Consider the following 16,036-nt stretch of genomic DNA (forward strand, 5'->3'; position numbering starts at 1 on the left):
TGAATAAAAGAAAAGTGCAAGATACACCATTGGTTAACAGAAGAAAAATGACAAGAACTAAAAACAGGAATCTGACATTATCATTTATTGACAGTAGACACGACCAGATCAAAGATAAAACTGTAAGTTTGACGTACATGAGGACTGCCGTACAAAGCAACAAAAATGTAGTTAGATAGATGAGTAAAGACCTTCAAGTCCGGATGTGTCAACCAAATATTATCCACTTTATCATTAAAATATTACAACACGAAACCTGCCATGTTGTGTGAAGGGCGGGCATAGTTCAGTATTCATGAACACCCATTTATACCACGCATTCCAATTTGTGTGGTATAACCGTCTAATTAAAGTGATAATTGTCATCACCCAGAGGTCCTACACCCAACACCGCTCCTCAAACAAATTGGCAGATACATTAGTTATAACGTACACAGACTGTGAATAGCACTTAATGATGTAAAAATGATCTCGATAGTACAGAACCACATTGATACCCTGTCCAAGAATACCATAACATACATGTTCCTGGACTCTACTTGGCAAAATAAAATTGTCAAGCGATTTATAATTTCCCTTCCAAAAGATTTTTCAATTAATAATATTTCACTTCTTTATGGTACCAGAAGGAAAAAAACAAAATGCATACACATTATATTCTTTAAACAGACTGTTAAGGAGAATGATATTTAATTATGACGAAGGTTGAAGTTAGAGACAACAGATCAACATTTACATCAGGTTCAATAGATTGTGCTATATATACAGCTATAAAGGGAATTGTAGTGTTGGATACCATAGATTTATTAAAACTGAATTTCATTGGCTGTTAAAACACTGTCTGACCAATGAAAGACATTTTAACAAGCCATACCTATGGCGGTTTTACTTACACATTCCCTTAATCGAAAAAGTGAGAAAGACAGAATAGAGAAAATAGGAAAGCTGGAAAGATCATGAGAGAAAATTCCCTCGTTTTCATCTATAATACAGGATATAATCCCCTAAACTAGGGGTCTTACCTCTGATTATAGCAAAGGCAAAAATGAAGGGATTTTCCATCATCTGTTTTCTAAGCAACAATCTTTGATAGAATACATAAATGATGATACAAACATTCCAGGAGAGGCACAGCAAACAAAAAGGCAAGGGATCAAGTATTAGATATGAACATGGTATCCCCTAATACCGAACTATCAATGTGTTACTTGGTGGAAACGATCAAACAACCTTTACCGTTAATTCATCTGGTTGTTTTTGGTTTCCTAGGAGTTAACTTTTTCTCTGGATGCCACAAAAGGCCATGAAACTATCTTAAATCACCAATGAATCAAATGTCATTCAGATCAATTAATCAGAAATTGTATTAAAATTGACAGAGGATGTCAAGATAAAATTTGTGGAATGCTGTTCTTATTGCAGAGAATGTAATACAATGGAGATAATAAAATGAGAAATATAGTGAACATAACATAAATATATGAATAAAAATCAAACTACATTGGCACTTGGTATATAGAATATACTTCAGTCAGGTCAAGTAATGTTTACATCTGACGTTTACTGTAGACCGACACATCTTTATTATTCCCGCATAAATAAATGCAACCCATTCTCCTTGTACCTGGCTGTAACTGTAATGGTTTTATAGTATATAACAGCATAGTCTTGTATCAATACATTATTATACATCATTACATATACAATTTCAGTAACGGTTTGCAGTATTTGATCAATAAGATAATACCACTGCACAGTGTTTGGAATGGTGTTAACATTAGGTAGCTTAATTTTAGTTTTATATATATTTTAAGGCCAACAAGTCAAACATTATCCAAAAGTAATAAAAATCAATCTGGCGGTCACTCCGGTGTAATTCGGTCGGAAAAGAAACAAATTTTGTACAAGCATCACTTCCCGCTGGAGGTTGGACTGAAACGTGTGCACCATCCAAGAACTTTCCCCCACAATTCCAAGGCCAAACCAGATAGAAATTGTTGACCAACTACTGTAATGGATAAGTAACAAGCAGTACTACAATAATGCAGATTCAAACTGGTCATCATAGTCAAGTTTACATCTATCTAACTACACAAAACAAATCTTTCAATTAAAATTGCACATTTTGTTTATCTAAATATAACATCATTTTACCACAATGAGTGGAAAATATGGGACTAGAACAGCATTTGGCAAAAAGCATTCAAATATGCAATGTCTATTTTTATCAATTTCAATCTGTATTCAAAAATTGATTCATTTTATGCTCAAATTTGCAAAAATAGAATGGAGTGTTTGTAACAAGATAAATAAAACTGGCCATATTTTCATATAAGACAAAATACCACAGAGGCTTTTATGAACACAAACACACAACCCGTTTAAGTCCGACATCAGCACAGCTCCAACAAGGAAATGTGATGCAAGTACGAGATTTTGTTTCCTTCCTTGAAAGTTAAGTGAATGCAACAATGCATGTTGCATTTACCATTGAACATAATTTGATAAACAACACATAGAACTGTGTATATACTGCAAATAATAATTGAAGTCCTGTAATAAAAAGCATGTGTTGTAAATAAATTAAATGAACTGCAAACTTAACGATGAAGATGAAGCTAACTGACTGTAGCACAAGAATGCTGTAGATGTTATGAGATACTACATAGACTGTATATATATAAGGATGGCAAGCTTTATAGAATGACACACTTCATCCATGTTCATGGATTCCATACAGAATCAACTCCTCTAAAACCCAAACCAATGTATAGGGATTATCAGTCATTGATTGGTTCCTCAAGGTTTTTAAGTGCTGTCATAATTATTCTTGCATCAACCATCCATCATAATATTTTCACGAAATGAAACAAAATCTGCAGACATCCTTCAGATATAATTTGGATACAATGAAACAGGCTGAAGTGAACAGGAACCTAGGCTTTAAATCACAACCACTTCAGGCTTAACAAGTGTTTTAAATATTAATGGATGAATTCATATATACCATATATTATTTCAATTGGTACAAGGATCTAAATCAAGTCATGGAATGCTAATTTGAGCTGCATAAATAAACATACATTGTTTATAATATGAGTGCATTGAAACTTGTCAAAAAGATAAAGTAAAATTACAACATAAAAATATCACCGGAAAATACTGAGATTACTTATTATGTATGGACGGATGGTTGTATGCATCAGAGCAGTTATGCAAATCAGCACCAAAAACAAGAGGAACAACTCTGTAATAATACTTTACAACCTGGCCATACCCGTTATTCGCAGTTCTGGTAGTTCTGCCCAACAGTAAGTAGGGTTCAGTTTTTGGGGTGCAGCAGTGTGATCTGGTCATTTCACCATAGATTAAACTCAGGTTTGTAAAGGTCACTGAGTACATCCAATCATATGAGAAAATCTGTATAAAATCCACTAAAACATGAACTTTGACCTGACCCATCTAGTGCTGACATTTGATGCCTAAAGCTCCCAGACAGGTAAGTGCACAATTTAATGATTTTCAATTATGGAATTTCATCAAAAGATGAGGCCCAAAAACTTCTGTTATCTACCATTATCTAAACAGTACACAATGAAAATATCTAATTTGAAAAAGCATATCACAGATTTTTAGGTTTGATATATATATATTGAACAATTTGGCTCTTGTACTCAATACCAACAGCGATCTTGAAACACTCCAAATAATAGACCAATCTATGGTGTAACTATGAAGTGCTCTACAGGGCTGTCTGCACTGAGGCAATTTAGGTATGTTTAAAGACAATAAAGTCTTAATTCAAGTGCATCAAACCGTCTTCTGGAAATGCTTATGGCAAAAAATAAATCAAGCACCTTCAGGTACGTGTCGAAGAGAATAACTGGAATATTAAAGAAGGATGATTATAATCATTAACTATTAATAGTTACAAAATCTTCACCATGTGCAAATTTGCATGATACAATATAATATACACAATGAATAGGTAGGATAGGAGTATTCACATTATTCATCAATAAAATTCATAGTACTGCACTGTCAAATCAACAAATTCAATTTTATCCTTTAAAACCGTATGCAATTTAATTATCTGGAAATAAATTATTAAAGACATTCTGACACAATAAGTCAATATTGCAACACACAAGTGCATTGCATCACTTCAGGAAACACTTAAAATATTTTGTACATACCAAATTCCCTGTATAACTATTAAATCCACCTTTAGATGGTGATAACAATAAACTTGGATAGCATACATATCTATTTATGTCAATATAATTTACCTATACACTGCAGTCAAATACAATATGTTTTAATTTTCTTTGGGCTTACATTGTTTCCAACCTATAGCTTTAACCAATGGTTAACCCTTTATATATGTTAAAAGCTCAAACCAATATCTATTACTTGTGTACAGTGTGTACATAATGGATACAAATACAAGACAATTTATATAAGCTTGGCAGTAACACAATGTACACAGCTTAAAAACAGCACATGTCATACAACTATTGGATTGTGAAGATATAGTACTATACGCTGAAATATATTGCATTTTGCACACATTGTGGTGAAAGACGTGTCAGATCCTGTATACACACTACACAAATTAGAATGTCAATTATCTTGTTTAAATGATTATGATCATTCCGTGGCTAGCTGATCTCCCTCTCTGTATCACTGTCAGCATTCCCGATTAAAAATCTGAACACCAGTCTTTGAGCATATAGCATACTCCCCAAGTCCAATAATCACTGGTTTATGTGTATATATATGTAAAATAAGCATGAACTATTTCAGATACAATCAACACTGTCACTGAGCATGAATTAATCAGCCATCTTCTCAGTTTTGCCCCGTACAGGAAAACTTTTTCCTCATTTCATAGAAAAATCGATCTTGTTTTGTAATTTCGCATTAAAGATAGCCATCAGTTAATGAAGTTGTGTAAGAGGTATATGACTAAACAACAAGACAAGCGGACAAGACCACTGGAAGCAAGCACTGTCATATTTATCGGAGGCATCACTGACTGAGATCTTTCTCCAGCACCCTTAGTAGTGCGCACGTTCGACCGAACTCTCGACCAAAAGTATAAAACTAGGCTTTATACCAACCAATCCAAACTCTCCCAGACAGATACCATCAAACTGGATCCTCTCCACACAATGGTTTTTATTGGATGATTGTTTGATTTGTGACGAAAATTAAATTTCGGGACAGTTTTACAATATATTTGTATCATTGCTTGGTATATACCTAGTCCAAGTAAAATGCAAGTTCCTGGCAGAATTAGTTAGCGGCACTCCCAAACTTTGACAGTCTGGTCCACAGAGCCAGTAATTACATAGGGTGCTGACCTATGCATGTCTGAAACAAACAAAAACATATACAATATATAATTCCAAATATTACATACATTTGTTTACAACTTGAGTATATTTTAACTGTAATTTTCTACAATAACAAGTAAAGCTTAAATACACATTATATGATACTTAAAACTGACAGTATATCGGTAGTGAAAGCATATTTGACCTACAGACAAAATCAATTGTGAGGGTGAAGTGTCACAAAATGCACATCCAGTCTTGGAACTTAAAATAAACCCATCATAGACCATCGGTCGGTCTATGACATATAAATTTTCCGATAGACCAGACCTATACAAAGAAATGTAAACTTGAACATTTAGTGGTTGAGAACAAAATTTAAATTTAGAAAATATGTGCAATAATAAAGGAAAAGCATGATTATCATTGAATAACATGCATTTCAGACAACTTGGTCTATGAAATTAATTATTGCTATAGACCTTCAGTGATTTTCATGGTGATTGTTGTTTGAATACATGAATTAGTTCAGATTTGCAGTCAAGATATTACACACCTGTTCATTGCGAAAGTGCCAGTTAACACTTCCTCTTTTGAATTTTTCAACAGCAATAGAAGATCCTTACCTAGTGATGTTACAAAGTGTTGATGGGCAATAGAAGATCCTTACCTGGTGATGTTACAAAGTGTTGATGGGCAATAGAAGATCCTTACCTAGTGATGTTACAAAGTGTTGATGGGCAATAGAAGATCCTTACCTAGTGATGTTACAAAGTGTTGATGGGCAATAGAAGATCCTTACCTAGTGATGTTACAAAGTGTTGATGGGCAATAGAAGATCCTTACCTAGTGATGTTACAAAGTGTTGATGGGCAATAGAAGATCCTTACCTAGTGATGTTACAAAGTGTTGATGGGCAATAGAAGATCCTTACCTAGTGATGTTACAAAGTGTTGATGGGCAATAGAAGATCCTTACCTAGTGATGTTACAAAGTGTTGATGGGCAATAGAAGATCCTTACCTAGTGATGTTACAAAGTGTTGATGGGCAATAGAAGATCCTTACCTAGTGATGTTACAAAGTGTTGATGGGCAATAGAAGATCCTTACCTAGTGATGTTACAAAGTGTTGATGGGCAATAGAAGATCCTTACCTAGTGATGTTACAAAGTGTTGATGGGCAATAGAAGATCCTTACCTAGTGATGTTACAAAGTGTTGATGGGCAATAGAAGATCCTTACCTAGTGATGTTACAAAGTGTTGATGGGCAATAGAAGATCCTTACCTAGTGATGTTACAAAGTGTTGATGGGCAATAGAAGATCCTTACCTAGTGATGTTACAAAGTGTTGATGGGCAATAGAAGATCCTTACCTAGTGATGTTACAAAGTGTTGATGGGCAATAGAAGATCCTTACCTAGTGATGTTACAAAGTGTTGATGGGCAATAGAAGATCCTTACCTAGTGATGTTACAAAGTGTTGATGGGCAATAGAAGATCCTTACCTAGTGATGTTACAAAGTGTTGATGGGCAATAGAAGATCCTTACCTAGTGATGTTACAAAGTGTTGATGGGCAATAGAAGATCCTTACCTAGTGATGTTACAAAGTGTTGATGGGCAATAGAAGATCCTTACCTAGTGATGTTACAAAGTGTTGATGGGCAATAGAAGATCCTTACCTAGTGATGTTACAAAGTGTTGATGGGCAATAGAAGATCCTTACCTAGTGATGTTACAAAGTGTTGATGGGCAATAGAAGATCCTTACCTAGTGATGTTACAAAGTGTTGATGGGCAATAGAAGATCCTTACCTAGTGATGTTACAAAGTGTTGATGGGCAATAGAAGATCCTTACCTAGTGATGTTACAAAGTGTTGATGGGCAATAGAAGATCCTTACCTAGTGATGTTACAAAGTGTTGATGGGCAATAGAAGATCCTTACCTAGTGATGTTACAAAGTGTTGATGGGCAATAGAAGATCCTTACCTAGTGATGTTACAAAGTGTTGATGGGCAATAGAAGATCCTTACCTAGTGATGTTACAAAGTGTTGATGGGCAATAGAAGATCCTTACCTAGTGATGTTACAAAGTGTTGATGGGCAATAGAAGATCCTTACCTAGTGATGTTACAAAGTGTTGATGGGCAATAGAAGATCCTTACCTAGTGATGTTACAAAGTGTTGATGGGCAATAGAAGATCCTTACCTAGTGATGTTACAAAGTGTTGATGGGCAATAGAAGATCCTTACCTAGTGATGTTACAAAGTGTTGATGGGCAATAGAAGATCCTTACCTAGTGATGTTACAAAGTGTTGATGGGCAATAGAAGATCCTTACCTAGTGATGTTACAAAGTGTTGATGGGCAATAGAAGATCCTTACCTAGTGATGTTACAAAGTGTTGATGGACAATAGAAGATCCTTACCTAGTGATGTTACAAAGTGTTGATGGGCATCTAGAGTCTTCTGGTTCCTTTTGTTTTTGATATCCCAGATCCTCAGGCTCTTGTCATCTGATGCACTCAGCATATATTTGCCTCCTATATGGAACAGGATTCCCCTGACCCAGTTGTCATGGCCCACCTGTATAGTCAGGTATTTTACAGGTTAAACAGTTACAAAGAATAACTAACAACAAACAAATGTAGCACCTTTTCCTGCAATTTTCAAAAAACTTAAAAAAAAGTATTATCATTTTCTTTCCCAAATTTTCAGCCAACAAAACTTATAAATTTTCATATTCAATAAAATACTGATGGAATGTGTCAAAATGTTCAGGTTACAGTGACATTATAAAGGTTGTGAGGTGAGCATTGCTTGTATAAGAAATACATGGTTTTAAAAGCCTTTTTCAAGACAAGAAATCAAAACTAAAAGTTGTAAGACTGTCACGTTGTAGGATAGGTACACAATGTAAAACTCTCATCCAATCTTAGCTTTCTGAAGACTTCTTGAAATTGAAAGTTGCAACATATTTATTTATATTTTTTTTTTTTTCTTAAAAAATTAATTTAAAAAAATTGAGGCAAGGATTCATGTTTTTTCGAGACCAGAAGTGAAAGTAAGATTTTTCCAAGACAGTGTATAGATTGATCAAGGTATACATCATAGTTATACACCCTTGACTAATCACTAGCATTGAAACCCCTACCAGTGTGAAGAGACATAGCCCTGTGCTAATGTCCCAAATCTTGATGGTCTTGTCACGTGATCCTGAGGCCAGGTACGGGCCGCTTCTTCCAGTTTTCTTTACCTGCATCAACATCACAAATGACCACTTATTGATATTTGTGTAAAAAAACATGTCATATTTCATCATTTTTAGTATTACTCTATGATGGTGGATATTCACTAATTGATTGTACAGGTAAGTATTTCATAATCGAATGTACATGTAGGGTAGAGAAGGTGACCATTAAATGAAATGCAGGAGTGGTTGGGTATTTCAGATTCTTAAATTGTTTTATTGGTACATGTAATATTGTTTCCCACTACTCCAACATGGTACTCTAAGATGAATCATTCTTCTATAGATTTCTCAAATACTTGATCTTATCATTTATCATATACTTAATCAGTGCAATATTCTTTGACCATGATTTTTTAATACAATATCCAGATGTTTAACTTAAAAAAATGTGAGGAGCATTCAAATTGTATCAGCATTTAACTTGTAATCATTCTGGTGAATTTTTAAATTCTATATGCATCTAATCAAATTGCTCTGGATGCTTTCTGTACTTACATCTACACCGTTTGCCTCATTAATGGCGGGGTGCGCAGACTCAGGTGCCCAGGCAATACACTCAACAACATGTTCGTGCTCTCTCAGTTCAGCTTTGCACTCCTTGGTGGCTGTAACCCAGACACGAACTGTCTGGTCGTTAGAGCAGCTGGCGATCAGCGAGCCGTCGTGGTACACCCTGGCCATACGTACCCACTCACGGTGGCCTGTGTAAGTCTTCACACAATATCTGTTAATCAAAAGAATTTACCATTTGTTTCACACAAAATATGTTCAAGTGTTCAGTATTTAAAACACATCTGCGGTTAAACATCTCAAATCTACAATATTACTGTAGAAGTTGTTATAGGTTTGTTAACTTACCCTACATGTGATCTTGAAAGTAGTTCTAGGAAATTTGTTAAAATTTAATAGCTCTCTTCACCAACAACATTAGGATAAATAATTTTGCACTATGAAGTTGTCCAAAGTTTATAACACAATTGACACCTGTGACCTTGAAAGTAGGTAATAGTTACTTGTTTGTTCATCTTAACGAAGTACAGAAATTCATCTGAACACAAAGTTTGTGTTAATGCTGGAGAGATAGAGGGAGTACTTACCCAGTGGAAACTTCCCACATCTTTATGGTCTTGTCACGTGAACACGAAATAATGTTATCTCCACTTGGCATGAAAGTCACACTCGAAACATTGTGGTCATGACCTGAAAAATTTGCACAAATTTATTCATTCAATTTCTAAAAATACTTTATCTCTCAAAAGCAATCTTCAGCTTTAGGTTTTCTTCGTCAGATGTCCTTCTATGACAAATCAATGGTATAAATCAACCTGTTCGATGCCTGTGACAACCAGTTTTCATATATAGGTAAGAGCAGTTTGTTACCCAACTTGCCTGAATAATTACCTTTGCTAGCTTGCATCTAACGTCAGTAATGTTTATAATGCATTATGTTCACAAATTAAGGTGTTGATTGGTTGATTACAGATGCCGGAGAGGATTTGATATTCTATATAGGTGACTATCGCTCAGTGGCGACATCAGATGTTACATGTAACACACTGCAAGGGGAATAACTCTAACAGTATATAACTGAACAGCCACTGTTACATAAGATTACAAAACAAAGCATTAATAATCTTTTGGAACAATTCAATTTTATATTTATCTAAACAACCGTTTGGAAAAATGTATACTCGTATCTGACTAAAAATTTTGATACAGTTACCATGCATGGTCTTCAGACATTCGTATGATCCAGTAAAGTCCCAAAGTCTTATAGACATATCAGCTGAACACGAAACTGAAAATAAATCATAACATTAATTAGGGAATTGAAAGTAATGCAGTAATTTGAGCATATTTGTATTGATTAATGTATAATATATGCTAATTGTATTGATTGTATAAATTGTATAAATAATTGTAAAGCGCTTTAAAGTGGCTTATTCTAGATAGATAGAGCGCTATATTAAATGCTGTATATTATTATTATATTTCACAACCATTCATAAAATTTGTTTGAATGATCTGAAACAACTTCCAGATACGTAACATAAATTCAGATGAAAGTTACCCAGAGATTTGCCTGCTTGATCAAAAGCTATATCCTGTACAGAGTCGGTGTGTCCTTTGAGGGTCCTTTCATAGTCACCAGTTTCATAATCCCATAACTACAAAAAAAAAAAATCAAATTCATCTAAAAGACTAAAAAGTCCTCATTTATGATAGATTATTTCTTTTTTTAAGTTGTCGTTGCATTGACATCTGAATACAGGCTCAGAATGACAAAACAAGCACAAGAGGCCCAGATGGCCTGTATCGCCCATCTGGATATCTACGCAATCATGGCAAAATATTCTCCTAATAAGAGACAAGGGAATATGCCAAGGCCAATCCTTGTAGCATATCTGTATTAGATTGTTCATGGACAGCAAGTTTATGTGTGGTTATGGGGTGGGGATCTCAACTGTTTCCAAGCTGTGACTAAGAAACCAGGTCCCTCGGGTTGTGGCCAAACTCCAAGGTCAATTCTAATATCATGACTGCATTCGTCTCTTTCTGCCCAGCATTTGTATATATAGCTTTGAGGTGGGGATCTCAACAGTTTCAAAGTTACGACCAGGGGTTAAGTTTGCAAGGGTGGGGCAGATCCCGGGGTCAATTCTAATATCATGACTGCATTTGTCTCTTTATGCACAACAATTGTATATATAGTTTTGGGGTGGGGATCTCAACCATTTCGAAGATATGACCCAGGGGTTAAGTCTCTAAGGATGGAGCCAGACCCCGGAGCTATCCTGGAAGCATATGTGAATCTTCTCTTTATACTCAGAAATTGTATATATGGTTATAGGGTGGGGATATCAACCATTTCCAACTATTTTTGACCACAGCCCTTAGCCTTAGAGGTCAGCCCCACTATTTGTACAATTGTGAATCCCCACCTCCCATGAATGCTTCTGACCAAATATGAGTGCATAGTTCTACAGAAGAACTTGTTTATAGCAATATAGCCAGACTGTCCCCGCCCCTCAGCCGCACCATTTGTATAATTTTGAATCCTCACCACCTAGGGATGATTTTAGTCAATTTTAGTCAAATTCCAATCAGTGGTTAAGAAGGAGAAGTCGTTTAAAGAAATTGTTGACGTATGGACGACGGACGCCACGGCATAAGCTAACAAATAAACAATAAACATTTTTCATTGCTCCTAAAAAATGCACTGAAATGATCAATCATTTAAAACATTGTCTGAACAAATCCTTTGGTTACACCAGTAGGGGACAAAAAACAGAAAAATTCAGAGTCAAGTTCATACCTTTATGGTAGCATCTTCACTTGAGGAAACCATTATACTAAATTTTGGGTGAAATATAACCCGTGTGACGGGGCTCCTGTGTCCACTGAGGGTGTACTTCTCTGGAGGGCGGGGTATCCACTCTGACGGACTTCTGCGGTCACGAGTGGGACCCCCAGAGTTGAATTCTTTTTCTGCCTCCGAAAGTTTGGCTTCAAGGTCCATGACCTAAAATAAATCATCAACTTAACATCAGAATGGACAACAATGAATTTATAAATAAAGTAAGATACATGTGGGTTTTTTGCTGTCAATATATTTAATAGAGTAATTAAACTGAAATAGTTTGCATTGTCAAATTTTCCTGTTGCGACTGTTGCTTCCTTTTAGATTTTCAAGTATGGCAGAAAAATAAATATCTAATAAATTTAAGCAATTTTCAAGCAAGTTTATTGACCATTATTCCAGTAGCCACCTTGAAATATACAGGAAGCCTATATAAGAGCCCTAACAGCCATATTTGTTGATTCTATTGATTCTAAGACATTTGGGTTTTGATCAATAGAAGCAGAATTTGAAATCTAAGATAATTTTCCCTTTTAACACCTGTACCTTTTTCTGAAGCCTGATGACAGATGTCCATTTCTTTTCTAAGAGGCCAGCATACTTTTTGTCTATTTCTCCTTGCTGAAATTAGACAATTTGAAAATATACATCACCATGTACATGTAATGCATAAATGATATCAATTTTATTGGGAGTCTAGATAAATCCTTATACAATAGAGCTTTCAATATGTACAGCATTCCTTTAGTTTTGCATGCATCACCCTCATTTCTATAGATTTTTTCCCCCATATAAAGTAAATTTGGACTTTGATTGGAGATTGGGAAAGAACCAATAGAAAACAGAATGGCAGAAGAAAGTTGTGCCTTTCATTTTTTCAGTAAAATAAAAATCAACATTAATGATAATTGATTACAACATTATACATGCATGACTGACCTTGCAACTATATTGATATTTTTCAGAAGTAAATGGATTAATTTCTAGAGTTAATTGACATAATTAATTAATTGTTTTATATTGATGTCATCGTAAATACATATAACAAATCTTTAATATGAAGGCGTGTTAACAATATTGGTATGAAAAATATATATGAAAAAGCTGTGCACCTAATCAAGTTTTCATTACTAAGGAGCTATTAACAAGAGATCAGGTTTTTGTTTAATTTTGGTTTTTCTATTTCTGTTGCTGGGAACATCTTCATACAAGTAATCATAGTTTTGGACAAAAGTGTCTGTGCTTGAAGTAGACCATTTAGGTTGTTTTGTTAATGTTGAAGAACTTACCATGGAGGCCTCCTTCTGGAATTCGCCAAGAGCACTAATATAGCCATTGGAACTAAGGTAGTCAGCTATTGCACGATTTCTGTTTGAAAATAAATATTTTTTAAATGAAATTTTAATAATAGAGCAAGCGTTGAATAACTGTATTAATTATATATGCATATGTCAGACCCACTGGCTTTGTTGTGTTAAATTGGTCATTAAAACACTTAAAACTGATTACAACCATATTTGATACCAGAACAGATTTATTTTATCTCAGGAGGAATCCAGTATCAATTTTCTGAATTCTTGACTCCAGGCAGATTTGGGAAAAAAGAGAAGATAACTACATGCCCTATGTTTTCATTAAACAATACACGCCTGTATCTTAATTAAGTTTCATATTTCCCTTTTGACTGAATGATCATTTACATCATTTTTTTAAAAAGAATTGCAAGTTTTAGACATTTCTGTCAAATTTTAATATCAATTGTTGAATGTTAACTTACAGCTCTTCTCTCTGTCGTTGAGATAAAACCATTTTGAAATTTTGGATGCACCAAACACTTCACTGTTTAAGTGTCAAGGTAAACCAACTGGAGGCAGGTCCCAGACAACTGTTTAATTCATTTTGTAGCAAGTCTGAAAAACAAAAGTGAAACAATGAGTTTTTTCTTTACAATAAAAATCATACATATAGAATGTTAAAACAATGAATGAAGAATCGAAGATCAATATCAAAGGACATATTCTACACAGGAAGCCCCAAACGTAGAGCGGATCGCTCCGAAAATTTGACAACCTAAACTTGTCCACACTGTTGGAATTACTTCTTTGCCCCATATATATATATAGATACACACAGTATCCCAACTGCAAGCCAAAACAGAAATGTTTGTTTACCTTCCCCTGATAAACTATATTCCAAAAAGATTCTATGATAAAATTCTTTTATCTCTCAACATGAATCTTCAGCTTTGATGCAACTTTAGAACATTAATTGGGCTCATGCATGATTTTCCTGAGGGACTGCATGCATATGTCCTAATATTTGAAAACCCATCAGTATTGGAGCGATGGGATTCATTAACATTTTTAAAATGACGTTCAGAACTCACCTGAAAAAGCTTTAAAAAAATAACTGATAGCATACTTTTTATTTTTAGATTTTTGAAATATCTCAAATAATTCCTATAATTTAACTTTATATTTTTATCTCGTATCATGAATATTTTAATTCTTGAAGATGAATGTGCATGCTGATAAATGAAATTAACAAACATGACAGGAAATTAAAATTTTACATATATATATATATATATATATATATGTACCAGTATCTACAAAATTCATTGATGTGTCTCTATTAGGTAGTGAGTATCTCTTTCTTTTACCTTTTTATACGAAAAACTTCATCTGAAGTCAGACATACATAAATGTCATTATATAATGTAAGGGCTAAAAAAATCTTCACAAATTCTCAATCCAACTCTTTCTAAAGTAACCTCTTTATGTACATGTATGTGTAAACACTGTTATCCAGTGTTATTTCCATTTTGGGGTTAATCTTAGCAATATTAATAGATAAGTTAAGATTCCCTTTGTAATAAACGACATATTGGGTCATAACACCATATAGACGTTCGACCTATATGGGAAGAGACAAACTTTCCAACATGGCGGTCAATTCAGATTTCAATTGCACTTGCTACGTCAGAACTTGATAATTAAATGACATTTTAGGCGGAGTTTAACTTAAAGTTCTAAACAGAAATAGTTAATACTACAGACCTATTTATGGATGCGGACCAATGTGCTGTCAATAAATAATTACCCCGGTGTGATTCACATCGGGCTTGCTCCATTAATTACATGGAGTGGGACAGAGGAGGCCGGGTATTAATATTATGAACACCCAAACAAGAAAGTACACTCAGAGTGGTGTCATAAGTGTTTAGCAGCTGTCCCTAGGCCTGTCCCCTTTCATTTTTTTACCCAACAAGATCTCAAACTGGACCCAGTTATCTGCCCCTATATTTTATCGATGGCAGTGGTAATATTTTTAACTTACTTGTCCAGAGTTTCAGAATAACATGTGAAATTTCACTTACATTTTTAATTTCAGGCAGAAAAGTTTAACAATGAAGCATGTGTGATGGGTTCACAAATAAAATAAACTTAGACCTATTTGGAACAGAGCAAAATGATGGATGGATACATTGATAACAAGGAGCTCGAGGGTCAGTGCAACTTTCAAGGTTAGAGTCATCACTATGGTAATTGAAGCATAGCATGATGTTTAATTGAAAATAATACAGTATGGTTTGAAAAGGAAATACATCATAACACATGAATAGCATGGTGGCGAATGACACTGACAGATGTCAAGATTCAAGTGCATCAGGGGCCAGTAATGTATGGAAAATATCATGAAAATACGTTTTCCGTGTTTCGCGATTCTCCACAGGATGACAACGTTATCAGATGAGCATATTCAATGTATATTCTTCTATAGGAGTGCGAATTGAGATAAATCGATTCATTGTAAAATTTCAGCTAATGAATGATAATTTTTGCAGACACTGAAATGTCACCCCGCCATATCTGTAAAGTAGAGGCATGAGGAAAACATCAATTTTGAGTTATATCGATCAAAATCGTATAATCAGCTACATTTTTGGATACTGTAAACCATTTACCATTTATAAACACTTGAAATATATCTGCAAAATTGTCAGAAATCGTCGAAAATGCCCTCTTTGGCAGGACTCCACACGTAAATTTCACCCGAGAATGATTAACTGCGCATGCTCA

General features: G+C 34.6%; 1 protein-coding gene across 1 annotated transcript; it reads right to left on the reverse strand.

Moving 5' to 3' along the window:
* Positions 1 to 64: 64 nt before the first annotated feature.
* On the reverse strand, positions 65 to 16,034 carry LOC110455567 (lissencephaly-1 homolog). The gene is made up of 12 exons (XM_021505751.1): positions 15,922 to 16,034; positions 13,732 to 13,864; positions 13,244 to 13,322; positions 12,501 to 12,575; positions 11,910 to 12,116; positions 10,665 to 10,761; positions 10,317 to 10,391; positions 9,691 to 9,793; positions 9,089 to 9,317; positions 8,495 to 8,596; positions 7,770 to 7,926; positions 65 to 5,376 (listed from the first exon to the last, which is right to left on the reverse strand). Exons 2-12 carry the CDS (start codon positions 13,761 to 13,763, stop codon positions 5,303 to 5,305), a joined length of 1,230 nt encoding a protein of 409 aa, XP_021361426.1. The 5' UTR covers positions 13,764 to 13,864; positions 15,922 to 16,034; the 3' UTR covers positions 65 to 5,302.
* Positions 16,035 to 16,036: the final 2 nt, after the last annotated feature.

Source organism: Mizuhopecten yessoensis, unplaced genomic scaffold (assembly GCF_002113885.1).
Source record: "Mizuhopecten yessoensis strain PY_sf001 unplaced genomic scaffold, ASM211388v2 scaffold8299, whole genome shotgun sequence".
Lineage (NCBI taxonomy): Eukaryota > Metazoa > Mollusca > Bivalvia > Pectinida > Pectinidae > Mizuhopecten > Mizuhopecten yessoensis.

Bases quoted from the DNA above. Each gene is read 5' to 3' on its own strand.
- LOC110455567 (XM_021505751.1), bottom strand. From the start codon at position 13,763: ATGGTTTTATCTCAACGACAGAGAGAAGAGCT. The intron at 9,794-10,316 runs GTAACTGTATCA...CAAATTTTTCAG, and splicing joins ATGTCTGAAGACCATGCATG to GTCATGACCACAATGTTTCG. The intron at 9,318-9,690 runs GTAAGTACTCCC...TTTGATTAACAG, and splicing joins ATGTGGGAAGTTTCCACTGG to ATATTGTGTGAAGACTTACA.